The sequence below is a fragment of the Megascapheus bottae genome, chromosome 18, assembly GCF_031878675.1.
Source record: "Megascapheus bottae isolate mThoBot1 chromosome 18, mThoBot2.hap1, whole genome shotgun sequence".
Taxonomy (NCBI): Eukaryota; Metazoa; Chordata; class Mammalia; order Rodentia; family Geomyidae; genus Megascapheus; species Megascapheus bottae.
In genome coordinates, this window is record NC_143526.1 from 43820363 (window position 1) to 43834996 (window position 14634).

The 14634-nt window shown below is 54.4% G+C and overlaps 2 protein-coding genes across 2 annotated transcripts in view; both read left to right on the forward strand.

The window, feature by feature from the left end:
- Rtf2 (replication termination factor 2) overlaps positions 1–8982 on the forward strand; it is a 32239-nt gene extending 23257 nt beyond the window's left edge. Inside the window, exons 6-10 of the mRNA XM_090352555.1 lie at positions 2226–2339; positions 3962–4016; positions 4326–4418; positions 4729–4926; positions 8801–8982. Coding sequence (XP_090208681.1) covers positions 2226–2339; positions 3962–4016; positions 4326–4418; positions 4729–4904 — 438 coding nt within the window. The 3' untranslated portion in view covers positions 4905–4926; positions 8801–8982. The remainder of the gene's footprint in view (positions 1–2225; positions 2340–3961; positions 4017–4325; positions 4419–4728; positions 4927–8800) is intronic.
- LOC150050636 (protein FAM209-like) lies at positions 7006–9140 on the forward strand. The gene is made up of 2 exons (XM_090352556.1): positions 7006–7333; positions 8801–9140. Exons 1-2 carry the CDS (start codon positions 7085–7087, stop codon positions 9062–9064), a joined length of 513 nt encoding a protein of 170 aa, XP_090208682.1. The 5' UTR covers positions 7006–7084; the 3' UTR covers positions 9065–9140.
- The last annotated feature ends 5494 nt before the right edge of the window (positions 9141–14634 follow it).

Genomic DNA, 14634 nt, shown 5'->3' on the forward strand with positions numbered 1-14634 from the left:
TGGCAGTGCACCCCTGTGATCCCAGCTCGTGGCTGTCCTGCCTCAACCCCCCCTTACCCCCTCCCCCGTTGGGCAAGCTGGGGCGAGCCTGCCCTTCAGTGTCAGTGTGGGTAGTGGGCACTTACCAGAGCTGCTGCTGCTGCTGCTGGTGGACGCAGGGTGAGAAGCATGGGCGCCACCCTGCTCTTCCTCCTGTTGGCAGAGTTGCCTGCCTCTGCCTCTCTGGAGACTCGGGCTCTGGTTGCTTCTCACACCGGGATGCAAGAGTTGCTGCTTTTGCTTCTCTGAACGTTTCTTCAGAGCTGGGTAAACACAACACTGCACCCTGGGCCCTGGGGACAGCGCACAGCCACCCTCGGGCTCAGACTGCGGGCTGGGGCGGCAGTGTTTGTGGGCACCCGCTGCAGTGCTTTGTGAAGTCCATGAGAGTCATGTATTTGTTCATAAGGAGAGGGGGAAGAGCTGGCCATCTCTGCCGACAGGAGAGCCAGAGTCACGCTGGCCCCTGGCTCACAGGTGTGCCCACGGGGGGGGGGCCTCCGGGCACCCCCTTCCTTCCCTCCTCGGACTTTGTGAGTGAAGACAGGGATGGGAACCCCATAGCATGTGATAGCCAGTCAGCAGCTACTGAGCGTCCTGTGGGCAAAACCCTGGGCCACCGCCGGGTGGACAGGGCAGAGGGCCCCTGGGAGGACAAGCACCGGGTGCTCCTGAAGGCAGACACCAGATCTGCGTTCTCCACCGCGTCACGGGGTGTCTGCAGGGGCAGACGCGTCAGGACAGAGCAGTGTGCCACACAGGTAACACATGGGTCAGACACAAACAGCAGCTGTGCTTTGCAGATGTTAGGAAGGAAAAGCCGCACAGCCCTTCCCATTTGTTTTAAATGATGTAAGGGTCCATGCCCCTAAGTCCACCGGGATTCCCTCGTGACATTTCCCAGCTCTTTTTTTTTCGGGGGGGGGGGGTCAGGGGGCATGAACTTGGCCTATGCCCCGTCTCTGAGCTCTTCAGCTCAAGGCTACCACTCTACCCCCTAAGCCAAGCCCCACGTCCTGTTTTCTAGTGATTAATTGGTCTTTTGTGCCCAGGCTGGCTTTGGATCTTGATCCTCAGATCTCAGCCTCCTGTAGCTAGGATTACAGGCGTGAGCCACCAGCGCCAGCTCTAACTCTTTTTTTTTTTTTTTAATTTATTTTTTTGCCAGTCCTGGGCTTGAGCTCAGGGCCTGAGCACTGTCCTTGGACTTTCTCAAGGCTAGAGCTCTACCACTTGAGCCTCAGCACCACTTCTGGCTTTTTTTTCTATGTATATGGTACCGAGAAATTGAACCTGGGTCTTTGTGCATGCTAGGCAAGCACTCTACCACTAGGCCAAACTCCCGGTCCCCCAACTCTCCCCCCACTCCCCAAGGTAAGAGCACGAGAGTCTTTATTGCAAGCTCAAGCCTGCTGGACTCACAACCAACACCAACACAGCGGGTCTGCCCCAACTCTTTTTCTTAAAAGCGCTCTATTAAAAAAAAAAGTTACCACCTGGAGCCTGGCATGGTGGTACACTTCTGTAATCCCAGAACTCTGGGGGTAGAGATAGGAAGATGAGAATCTGAGGCAGGAAACTGTCTCAAGAAATAAAGATAGATCAGGTGGGAGTTTGGCCTAGTGGTAGATTGCTTGCCTAGCATGCATGAAGACCCAGGTTTGATTTCTCGGTGCCACATACGTAGAAAAAAGTTGGAAGTGGTGCTGTGGCTCAAGTGGTAGAGCTCTAGCCTTGAGAAATCCCAAGGACAGTGCTCAGGGCCTGAGCTCAAGCTCTAGGTCCAGCAAAAAAAAAAAAAAGTGACCATGTGACTGTGGAATTGCTAATTTACTTTTCCTTTATATTGAATATTCAGTAGCTAAGACAGGTTATGCACCCTTTTTAGGTAAGTGTTGTGGTTCCTCCATTTAGTTGCATCTGAGCCACATGTGGCAAAAAGAGGCAAACATTGAGATTCTCATAGAGTCCTACTGTGTGGGTAGCATTCCTGGAGCCAGCTGTGCCTGCCAGCAGCCCTGCCCTCCCTCCTCGGTGGCCCTCGGCCTTCAAGCCATGGAGAGGGACAGACTGGCCGAGTCAGCACACAGGCAGAGCCACAGCACACACTTAGCAAGGGCTGCGAGCAGTGATCTGGGGACCCCTTCCCTCCATCATCTGAAGATGGCTTTCCCTTTTCCCTCCAGTGTGGGGCCCCTTTCCAGGACGATGACATCATTGTGCTCAACGGCACCAAGGAGGACGTGGAGGAGCTGAAGACCAGGATGGAGGAGAGGCGGCTACGCGCCAAGCTGGAGAAGGTGAGGGCTGGCACAGGGCGAGGGTGGGAGGGCAGGCAGGCAGGCAGTTATGTATGTATGTATGTATGTATGTATGTATGTATGTATGTATGTATGTATGTATGTATGTATGCTGGCCTCCCCAGGACCCACCCGGACCTCTCACCCAGGCTTCTGGCATCTTCCTAGGGCTTAGAACCTGAGCAGGTCCCCGGCGTGGGTCCAGCACACCTGCTTGTGTCAGGCACTGTTGGACCTGTCCACACTCGGCCCTACCACCAGTGGCAGGGTAGACAGCACCCCGCACACATCACACAGGGTGTCAGGTCTTATGGGGGAGGGGTTCTGGCGCTGGGACATGGAAGTGCTCCCTGATGACACCACATGACAACTGGATGGGGGCACAGCCCAGGAGTAGAGCTCCTGCCTGGAGCTCCTGCCTGGTTGTGGAGACCCCAAGTTCAACCCTCAGTGCCACCAAGAAGAAAATAAACTGTTTAGTAGGCTCTAGATCTGAGGCCAGCAGACATTTACACCATGATTTATTGAGGAGATGCAGGTATTCTGTCTGTTGCAGATAGTTTGTGAACAGTGCCCAGGCCCTGAGTTCAAGCACATCCACACACACACACACACACACACACACACACACACACACACACACACACACACACACACACACACACACACACACACACGGCAATTGGAGGTTGAAGGAAGCTACTGTCCAGGCTTCCTGCTAAGTTGTCAGAGTCCAATGGAAATAACTCACTCTCCACGCATACTATGCCCTGTCCCTCTGAGACGCTGCTACTAGGCTGCTCGCTCCAGCTCGGACGTTGGCGTTGGGGTCTGGGGATGTAGTTGACCCTGATTTGGAAATGCCTCCCCTCAAAGGAAGGCCAAGCCTGAGAAGGACCTCTAGTGTTCAGTAAGTAGGTGGAGATAGTCCTCTGAAATAAGGAGGCTCTGTGGCCTTGGTGGGGACTTGCCAAAATGACATTTCAAAGTAAATCAAAGGAATAGAATCAATGCAGAAACAGCTGTGGGATTTTCAAGGGACTCACACCTTTCCACTCTTGCTGCCCAGTAACTAAGGTATCACAATTCCAGTGCCTAAGAAGCTAACCAGAGCTGAGTGCGGTGGCTCACGCCTGAAATCCCAGCTACTCAGGTGGCTGAGACCTGAGGATCACAGTTCAATGCCAGCTCAGACAATAAAGTCTATGAGACTCCAGTTAACCACAAGAAAACTGGAAGTAGAGCTTGGCTCAAAGTGGTAAAGTGCCCGCCTTGAGCCAAAAGAGCTGAGGGAGAGTTTAAGCCCCATGACAAAAAAAAAAAAGAATCTAAGTAGTCCAGATCTTTGAACTAGCTAGAAATATGCCCAAGTTTAAGCTTCCAAGCTTATAGCTCAGTAAGCAACCATCAGAGCAGCTGAACTGGCAGCACTGTGATGAGACATAGTCTTTTGTTGTGCTCTGGACTGCACGCAACCTGCGTGTCGTCCTATGTCACCTGACTGTCGGAGGAGTGTGAGGCACTAGTGCAAAACCGCATGTTCCTGGGGACTCGGGGGAGGGTTGACAGGTGCCAGCCCCACAGCCGCCCCTGACGTCCCCAACACTTCTTTCCTCCTGCAGAAAACCAAGAAGCCCAAGGGCGTGGAGTGTGTTTCAAAGGCTGGAGCCGCTGAAGGTAAGCACTAGAAGAAAGAACTTCAGGGCCAGGAGTGTGGCTAGAGGCAGAGTGCCTGCCCAGCAAGCACAAAGCCCCGGGTTCAATTCATAGGTACCACATACACAGAAGAAAGCTGGAAGTGGTACTGTGGCTGGCTCAGGTGGTAGAGTGCTAGACTTGAGACAAGAACAGTGCCCAGACCCTGAGTTCAAGCCCCAGGACTAGCACAAAAAAAAAAAGAAAGAAAGAAAAAACCCTACAGCTACAGCACTGCAGCCTGTAGCGCACACAACTTCCTGCTCTGTTGGGATTGTGTTTCTTTTCCAGAATGCCCAGGGCCATCCAAAGCAAAGCCTGGCAGGGCTGAGGAAAGCAGCTCCGACCCCAAAGAGAAACCGGCTTCAGCTTCCAAAAGTGCAGGTGAGTCCCGTGGAGGAGCCACTTGTCCTGCTGTACCTAGGCGGTGACCCTGCGTGGCCACCGGGGCCTTCCGGACCACCCCGCCAACTCAGACACGCTTGAAGCTGTGTGTGCACGACTCGCGACCGTGGCCGCCTTCCTGGTCTTGGCACAGCTGGCTCCCCGGTGCCATGCACATCCCCTGCCCCTGCCCTCTGGCCCAGTGCAGCACTGATGCTGGCATTGGCCGCAGCCAGGTGTGTGGCCCGTGCTCCTGCCGGGCAGGATTGTGAGGTCTACAGCCCTGAAGACGGTTGCGTTTCTTTTGCAGCCACTAATGGAGCTGCTTCTGGAAAAGCCGGGAAGGCGGCGGCTGCCCTGAAAAGATCCATCGCCGACAGCGAGGAGTCGGAGGCCTACAAGTCACTTTTCACCACGCACAGCTCCGCCAAGCGCTCCAAGGAGGAGTCTGCGCACTGGGTCACCCACACGTCCTACTGCTTCTGAGTGCCCTGCCCGCACACCCCGCGTGAGTGACAAGGGTGTCCTGCTGCTTCCAGAGCAGGCCGACTGAGCATGGGACTGTCCCTCAGGCCGGCCCCCAGGTCCCATCAGACGCTCTGTGGTCTTCCGGAGAGAACCGGATTAGGTGGGCCCTTCCCAGTGTGGTTCTGAATAAAGCGGCCTCCCTATCATCCCGGGGAGCGGGCGCTGCCTCTCCCCACCCCGCCTCTCCCTTCTCCCCTCTCCTCCTTCCTCCCTGGCACTGGTGGGAGGGTACCTAAGTGGTGCGTGTGCCCCCTCCAGCCTCCGTGCTCCCTTCAGATGGGGAGAGAGGCACCTATTCTTTGAGATAGGATCTTTTTTTTTTTTTTTTTTGCCAGTCCTGGGCTTGAGCTCAGGGCCTGAGCACTGTCGTTGGACTTTCTCAAGGCTGGAGCTCTACCACTTGAGCCTCAGCACCACTTCCGGCTTTTTTCTATGTATGTGGTACCGAGGAATCGAACCCAGGTCTTCGTGCATGCTAGGCAAGCACTTTAACCACTAGGCCAAACTCCCGGTCCAAGATAGGATCTTTTTATTGTTGTTGTTTTGTCTGTCGTGGGCTTGAACTCTAGACCTGGGCGCTGTCCCTGAGCTCTTCAGCTCAAGGCTGGTGCTTTACCCCTTGAGCCACAGTGCCACTTCTTGAGATAGGATCTTGTTACATAGCCCAAGCTGGCCTCTAAACTTGGAGCCTTCCTGATGGCTGGGATTGCAGGCGTGCGATTCATTTTCTTCTTTTTAGCCTCAGTTCTGTGTTGAAGGACTGTTTTGCTCTGGACCAGTCCGTGTGCAGAGCCTTGGGTCCATCTCAAAGCTCTGACAGCGTGTGCTAGGCTTTGCCCTAGTCCAGGCCTGTCCAGTAAGGGAGGGTCAGAGGCCCCAGCTTTTAAAGGCCAGCAGAAGCGTTGCAGGGCAGCCTTTTCCCTATGCAGGGAGCACTGCCCAGTGTTGTGTCCTATACCCAGACCCTGGCAGCTCACCTGACCCGCGAGGTCAGCGGAGGTGAAAGGCAGGAGCTGCCCTGTCCTCAGGGCTGTCTGTGCAGTCCGGTGCTTCACTGGCGTCCTCCTGGGTCTCCCCGTAGCCCAGGCAGGTGGGTGGTGGCCACTGCCCACTCTTGAGGTGAGAAACCACATCTAGCTGGCTAGCTGAGCTGCACTTGCTCACAGTCCTGCCTGGTGGAGGTGGGGTTCTAGCCATGGGGGCCTGCTGCTCTCTTGTCTGTACGGAGGAGGGCTCCTGGGGCTTGAACTCGAGGCCTGGTACTTGCTGGGCTTCAGCTCAACCCTCAGAGCCACACCTTTAGGCAGCCCCTTTTTTCCTTCCCCCGCCCGCCCCTCAATCCTAGGACTTAAATTCTGGGCCTGGGCGCTGTCCCTGACCTTTTGTGCTCAAGGCTAACACTCAACCACTTGAGCCAGGGCACCACTTTTGGGATTTTCTGAGTAGTTCGTTGATGGTAAGAGTCTTGTGAACATTTCTGCCCTGCCAGACCTCAGACCACCTACTCTTCGCCTGAGTAGCTAGGATCACACACGAACCACCAGCACCAAGCTCTTGGGACATTTTAATGAACGGTGATGTTTTTGGGGGGCAGGCTGGCTTTGAACTCATGATCCTCAGAGTCCTGGAGGCTGGGATTACAGGTGTGTGTCGGTGGCACTCAGTGCTCTCAGGGCCACCGCCGGGCCGGGCTGGGCTGGGCTTGGCCTGGGAGAGCAGTCCACTGCCCCCAGAACTGTGTGCCTGCTGAGACAGAAATGTGGAGTTAGGCGAAGGCTCCTGAGCATGGAAATCCTGGCAGGTCGTTTGAGGGGAGAATGGAGGTTTGGCAAAACACCTGCTGTGGCCCCTGCCGTGGGGCACATGGTGCCAGCTCACAAACCTCCCACCTGTGCTGGGCTCAAAGGACATTCCAACACACACCTGGCTTCCCCTCTGCTTCTCCCTCTCTGACTCTAGAACTTTCTCCCTAAGTCCTGCTCCCAGGCAACACAGGGAGCCCCCCGCAGGCATCACAAAGGCCTGGTCTGTGGGCCGGGGCCTCTGTGACATCACGGGCGCCCAGCAGAAGGTGCCCACTCCCGGCGCCAAGCCGACAGACCCACCATGAGCGGCCCCCTGCCCCACCTCTGCCCACCATGTGGACGCTGAGATGGCTCCTGTTCTTCCCCCTCTGCCTTTCCTGCGGCTGGGCCTTCATGTTCTCGTCGCTGAGGGAGATAGCCAGAGAACCCCAAGGGAAAGCGCCTTGCGGAGGGCACTTCCGGATTCGACAGAACCTTCCAGAGCATGCCCAAGGCTGGCTTGGGAGCAAATGGCTCTGGCTTTTTTTCGTTGTTGTGCTGTATGTGATACTGAAGTTTCGAGGAGATAGTGAGAAGAGTAAGGTGAGGTGGGCTCCATTTTACATCCAGTCCTGGGGCTTGAACTCATGGCTTGGGCGCTGGCCGGCCCCGAGCTTCTGTGCTCAATGTGAGCTCTCCCGCTTGGGCCACGCACCCCTCCAGGTCTGGCTTTCTTGGTGGTTAACTGGAGACGAGTGCTTCTTTTCTGCCTGGGTTGTGTTCAGACTGCAAACCTCAGATCTCAGCCTCCTGAGTGGCTAGGATGGTAGGTACCAGCCACTGGTGCCCGGCTATACCGCATTTTTCAGAAGCCTCTGGTCAGTCTAGGCAAGACTGCGTACTGTGAGGATAGACTTCATGGGACGGTAGCTTGCCCTGTTGTAAATCCTGGGCCTGATGCTGAGTACGGCCTTAATGTGTCCCCAAGCCCACTGAGGCTGGGACAGTTGTATTGACTTGTCAAATGGCTCACCGTTTGGCCTATCAACTGTTTTTTTCCAAATTGAGGTTATATTAAAGAATTTACAGTGTGTTTCGAGCCAGAATTATTCACAAAGCCAGATTCAATGTCCCTGACTTTGTTGGTGGTGTATATGTACATGCTGGTATTAGGGCTTGAACTCAGGTTCCTTGAGCTCTGTTCCTTGGCTGTTTTGTTCAAAGCTGGTGCTCTACCACTTGAACCACAGCTTTTTTTTTTTCTGATTTAATTGGAAACAAGTATGTCAGGAAGTGTTCTGCCTGGGCTGGCTTTGAGCCTAGATCCTCAGATCTCAATCTCCCAGGCATGAACCACAGTAGCCAGCTGTCCCCTGGTTACTTAAGGTCTCACTGTTTGATTTCTACATCGTAGACTCCATGGAAATGTTCTCATTCTCCCCAGGGAAGGTGTGTGAGGCCTGTACCTAAGGGGTAATGGTACCTGCCAGTCCCCGGAGTGGCTTGCCAGCCCTTTGAAGTACAAGGGGCAGGAGAGACAGTGCCCTGGACAGTGCCCTGGACAGACCCACTGACCCTATTGGCTAGAGATTGGCAAGCTTTTGTTAAAGGGCCAGTATTCAGCCCTTTAATTACAGCTAATGTGCAGATAAAAGCATGGCTGAGTCCCAATCTATACAAACAGGCAGTGGAGTGGAGCACCCAGCTCACGTCTGGAATCCCAGCTACTCGGGAGCCTGAGATTTAGGATCCTGGTCCAAAGCCAGCCTGGGCAGGAAAAGTCCATAAGACTCTTACCTCTACTGAACCAGAAAAAAGCTGACAGTCAAAAAAGCTAAAAGCTGTGGCTCAAATGGTAGAGCGCCAGCCTTGAGCACAAAAGCTCAGGGACAGCGTCCAGGCTCGGAGTTCAAGCCCCAGGACTAGTGCAGAATAAACAGATGTGACCAGTTTGCCAGCACCTGGACCAAAGCCTTATCAGAACTATGTTCTCTCGGGCAGGCCCATCCTGGCCAGCGCCCTGGAGCCAGGGTCAGCCGGCCCTTCTTCACCTGCACTCTTTCATTGCAGGAGCAGAATATTACCAGCCTTCGAGGCTGTCAATTTCGCTCGCCACTAAAGAAAAGTCAAAATGCTTCCCCCACCAAAGACCACGCGTTCAACACCCTCACCCAGCTCGAGATGGATCTGGTGAAGTTTTTGTCCAGGGTGCGGAACCTGAAAGTCACCATGGCAACCGGAAACCCCCCCAAGCTACAAACCCCGGAGATGCCTCCGGACCCCCAGGGTAACATCACCATCTACGAGATCTGGGGGGAGGAGGAATCGGAGTGAGTGGGTGGCGTCGGAGTAGAGAGAAGAATGCTGGCAGACAGCATCCGATCTAATAAACTATTCTGAAGGAAGAGCCCTCACGTGCCCGCTCTGCCTTTCTCCCTTTGAGCCAGAAGAGAAATGTAGTGAGACATCCCCCCTCCCCCGCCCCGTCCCCACCAAGCCAGAAGGGATTGCCTTTCCTCTTCCCACACACTGGGGGGAGGGGTGTGTGTGTGTGTGTGTGTGTGTGTGTGTGTGTGTGTGTGTGTGTGTGTGTGTGTGTGTGTGTGTGTGTGTGTGTGTGTGTGTGTGTGTGTGTGTGTGTGCAGGTACTGAGGCTTGAACCCAAGGCCTTGTGCTCGTGCTTTACTTTTCCTATTCATAGCTGGTGCTCAACCTCTCAAGCCTTACCTTCACCCCACCTTTGGCTCCTTCAGTGGAGGTAAGAACCTCTCCAGGCTGGCTTGGAGCCTTGATCCTCAGATGTCAGCCTTCTGAGTGGCTAAGATGACAGGTGTGAGCTGCCAGCGCCCAGCACAATGACATCCTTGGCCGAGGGGTCCTGACCCCTGGGGACCAATAAGAAAGCCAGACATGCCAACATCTCCGTAGACACTCCTGGCTCTTCTCATGTGTCCACGTGGACAAAGTAGGTGAATGGTTCCTAATCTACTACATTACAAAGAACAACTTCATGGTTAAGTGAAGCTAAATTAGGTGCCAGTGGCTCCCACTTGTAATCCTAGCTACTTAGGAGGCTGAGATCTGAAGGATCCTGATCAAAATAGACCTCAAAACGCCAAAATAACTGGCAAAAACCAAGGCTAGAGGCATGGCTCAAGTGGTACAGCACCAGCCATGAGCAAGAAAGTTACACAAGGCTCTGAGTTTAAGCCACACCAGCTCTGGCAAAACTGGGAGGGCAGATTCTTGTCCCCCAGTCCACAGCAAGAAGGAAACCAGGTTTTGTAAAAGGATGGATGCCAGTAGGTGGGCCTAGGCAGGACACATCGTGACCAGTGCCTGACCTCAACCTGGGGAGACCCTGAGCAGAAACCCCAGTCTGTACATGGCCCTTCCTCCACCATGGAGACGGAGAATCCATGTCCTTGTTTTTAACCACAGGGTTTGTGGTCATTTTCTTGGCCACGCAGGAGGCTGCAGACCTAACAGGAAGGTTTCCTGGGCCCTTGAGCCAGGGTACAGAGACTACAGTGTCTGTGGACAGGGAGTTAGGAATGAGAAGTCTCAGCGCCCAGCTGGCCTGTCACGCTCATCGCACCCACTGTACACTTGTGGAAACAGACACGGGAGGTTAGAAAGGTGCTCACTCCCCACACCAATTTCTCCCTAAGGTTAAATCTTAAAACACAGGATCAAACCCAGAAAGTCAGCAGTCCCAAGTTCTTTAGTTCCCTGAAATCTTGAAGACCAAGCTGCAGGGGCATCAGGCTTGCCCTGCCCCGGGCCAGCTGCCGTCTGGAGGATTTTGTGGTTTCCAGCCATTGCACAAATGGAATCGTGCAGAATGCTGCTCCAGGACTCACTTGCTGCACCCTGGACAAGCGCCCTTAAGACACTGCTCCACTCTCCCCGAGAGCACTGGGGAAGTTCATGGCTGATCCGCCGACATTAGGAAGGTGTGAGACTTGATTTCCAATGAACCAGCAGAAAGGCAGAAGTGAAGCTGTGGCTCAAGTGGTAGAGCACCAGCAGTGAGTGAAAAAGCTCGGGGGCAACACCCTGGCCCTGAATTGAAGCCCCAAGACTGGCATCAAGAATAAAACCAAAACACACAAAAATACCAAGCCCCCCCCAGGGACGTGGCACCTCTTCCCCCTCCCTGTCCCTTCTTCAAGCCTCTCCTTTCCTTCCTCCCTCCCCACACAGCCCCAGTAGCAGCCAGTGTCTGTATTCTGGTTCTATCTCCGCGGTTTCTTTTGTGTCCAGCTGTGTATATCTCTCATGCCCATCTTCTTGGATCATCTTAACACAGCCGCTTCCAACAGCATGAAATGACAATGCAATGGTGCCTGCACTGTGTGTGTGCGTGTGCGTGCGCGTGTGCATGTGTGTGCATGCGTGGTTGAAGGTGTTTCGAGGAGGGATTGCTGGGTGGTTTCCCCGGGGGTTGTCTGGTATCTTTGGAAATGTTGCCCCCATTTGCATCCTCACCAGGGATGCCAGGAATAGGACAGGGCTGGCAGATGCCTGGTACACTGTAGTGTGTGGCTTGCAGTGTCCAGAAACTGCCAGTAGGGGGCAGACAAAGCCTATTGCAATGCATAGTTTGCTAAAGATTTTGCTCTGGAGCCCATCCTGCAATCATGCTGTAAGAGGAACAAATCCAAGTCCAGGACCCTTTACTGTTAATCGCAACGACCAGCATTTGTAATACAATAGTAGTACTGGTTTTCCATAACAAATCATCGCCATCAATTGGTTATGTGTTCCAGTGCTGACTTGTTCTGGGTTCTGGGAATGAAAAGGAAAAGCAGCTGCGTCCCCCACGCAGGGCCCTGCAGTCTGCTGTGGAGGAGACTGCGCCTGCACCGACCGCTTCATCTTGTGGGTGAGGCCCTGGGTGTGAATCCCAGCTCCACAAGTGAAGTGAAATGGGTAGGTTGTCAAGTGGGTGTGTGTGTACAGCCTAAAGCAAGAACGAGTGGGGTGGGTGTGCGAATACGTGCATGCAGGTACACGAACCTGTGTGTATACACGTGAGAAGAGGGGTGAGGTGGTGCTTAGTTCACCGTCGGAACCCGTGGGGCCAGCGCAGGGGCTGCTGAAGGTAAGGGGAAGTTCACCAGCCATCCCCCTGCGGCTGTGTGGTGGCCTGGCCAACAGGAAGAGCAGTGGCCCCGGGCCAGAAGGAGACGGTGAGAAGATGTGTGCGGAAGATGGAGCAGGCAGGCTGCCCCCTCCCCCCTGCAGGACTTCTCCTCGGAGTGGTAAGAGCCTTTAAAATAGGTTTCTGCACCCCACCCCGTGCCCACAGCCCACTCCCCACACCTTAGACCCCAAGGGCCGCCTCAGCACGGCGGGATGAAGTGGGCAGCTCAGGATCAGAAGGTGGACAGCCAGCGGTGGAAGGCAGACTCCGTGCCCCGCACCTGCTGGCGCCTGGCCCACCCCTCACCTGCACACTAGAAACCCTGGCGGGCGGGGAAGAATTTGCCTTCCCGCTACTGCCTGCAGGCACCCAGACCACCACTCTTCACCTTCTCCTTTCACCCAGACAATGGCCCCTACTTCAAACAGATGGTGTGTGATAGGTGTTCAACGCTACTCCCCCCCAGGTGCTTTGGCCTTCTGGGAGGGATGGTGGTGTAAAAAGACTGCAGGTGGGGGCGGGCGGGGTGTGGCGTGGGCAGGGGCTGCCCCAGCTACTTGGATGGCTGAAATCCTAAGGATCACAGTTTGAACAAAGTCTGAGACTCCATTTCTAATTACCTGGCAAAATGCAGGAATTGGAAGTGTGGCTCCAGTGGTAGAGCACGAGCTATGAGCAGAAACAGCAGAGCCGAGAGGGCAAGGCCGAGTTCAAGCCCCAGGACTGACACCGTAAAATAAATTTAAAAGATCACAGAGAAAGAGAAATTAGACTCACTTGTTTCTGAAACCTTCACAGCATGACCAAAGGTGAGCAGGGAGGGAGGGAAGGAAAAGGGAAGGAAGGAAAGGCAAGGAAAGGAGAGAAAGGAAAGAGGGAAGGCAGGCAGGCAGGCAAGCTGAACACTCGTGGCTCATGCCTGTAATCCTAGCTACTTGGGAAGCTGAGATCTAAGGATCACAGTTCAAAGCCAGCCCAGGCAAGAAAGTCCCTGAGACTCTTATCTCCAGTTAACCACCAAAAAGCTGGAAGCAGAGCTGTGGCTCAAGTGGTAGAATGCCAGCCTCGCGTGAAAAAGGCAAGTAAGAGCCTACAGTTCTGAGTTCAAGTCTCAGTGCTGTTGAGAAGTGGGGAGATGGGTGGGAGAGAAAATCAGATCCACTGGAAAGAAAAGGTAAAGCAAAATGTGTGACCATTCAACTATTGAGTGGTCTGTGTCCCACCTGTGTCTGAATCAGAAGAGCAGGGACAGGGCAGCCGCCACGGTCCTGGTCTTCCGGTACCTCTTCGCCTTGCTTCCGCTCCTGCGGCCTCAGGCTCCTATGACACACAGCAGACACACGTGCCGTTGGGTCTCCTGGGCCGGCCTGAGGCTTTGGAGGGCCTGTGTGAGAAAACCCGAAGAACTCCTATCACAGCAGGACTGGCAAATAAACAATTAAAAAAAAGAAAAAGCTCCGGGCTGGTGGTGCATCTCTTGCCACCTCAGGAGGATCTGAGGATTGTGATTCGAGGCCAAGAACAGGCAGACACATCTGAGAGACTTTTCTTTTTCGCTTGTGGTCTTGAACGCTGGGCCTGGGCACTGTCCCTGAGCTCTTCCATCTCAAGGCTACTGCCCTACCCTTTGAGCCCCAGCGCCACTTTCCATTTTCTAGTGATTAATAGGAGATGAGTCTCACAGTCTTCAGTGCCTGGGCTGGCTTTGAACCTTGATCCTCAGATCTCAGCTTCCTGAGTGGCTGGGGAGACAGGTGTGAGCACCAATGCCCACCCTCACCCTCACTTCTCAGCTCTGTCTGTAAACGTGAACTGAACCCATGGTCCTCTCCTCTTCTTGTCTGTCCATCTTTAGTTGGTTTAGTTTGCAGGACCCTGGCTGTGAGCCTCCCGGGCTCTGAAGGATCTCTGCCAGTGGCTCCTCAAAGCCTCCTCCAGTGGTCAGAGGCTGCAGGCACTCCAGCCCTCGCAGCTGCCTCATCTTCACTTGGCCACCCCCACACACACACACCTTCCCTCTGCTCTTCTTCACAGTCTCGTCTTGAGATCTGGGTGGCATTCCAGGGTCCGAGTGGGCATGGACACAAGGTATGGGTGGTTCCTTGCCCTCTGGGGTCCCGGTGCCCCCCCCCCCCAGCCCGGACTGGCTCTAGTCCTCTTCCTGCACACCCAGTTGGTCTTGGGGCATTACTCGTGGAGGAGCAGACATGGTGGCCTGCAGGGGTCCCCTCCCAGCCGGGTCCTCTGCCGGTGGACACAGCCCGAGCCTCATTTCTGTACATGTTCAGGTCTGGTTGTGACCCAACTTCTTTTCTTTTTTGGCGGGGAGGAGCAGTCCTGGGGCTTTGAACTCAGGTCTTACACTCCCTAGACAGGCGTTCTGCCACTTGAGCCACGCCTCCATACCTGGTTTGCCTTCGTTACTTTTAGGCAGAACCTCACAGTTTAGGGCCTGCTTCTGGGCACCTTGGCCCTGCTACCTGCATGGTCCTTGTGGCTGAGATGACAGGTAGGCATGACGTGCCTGACTCGGGGCGGAGGCGGGGAATTGATAACTTTTGTACAGAGAAACTTCCAACTTCGATCTTCCCCATCGCTGTCTCTGAGCCCCCGTCATTACAGGCATGAGCTGCTATACTCGGCTTCATTTTTTTTTAATTTTCAAATCTCTTACTTTTGGGGCCTTTTAGGCCCCCAAATCCTAAGCCAAGGGCAATTAAAAAAAAAAAAGGAGGGAGGGAAGGAGGGAGGGAGG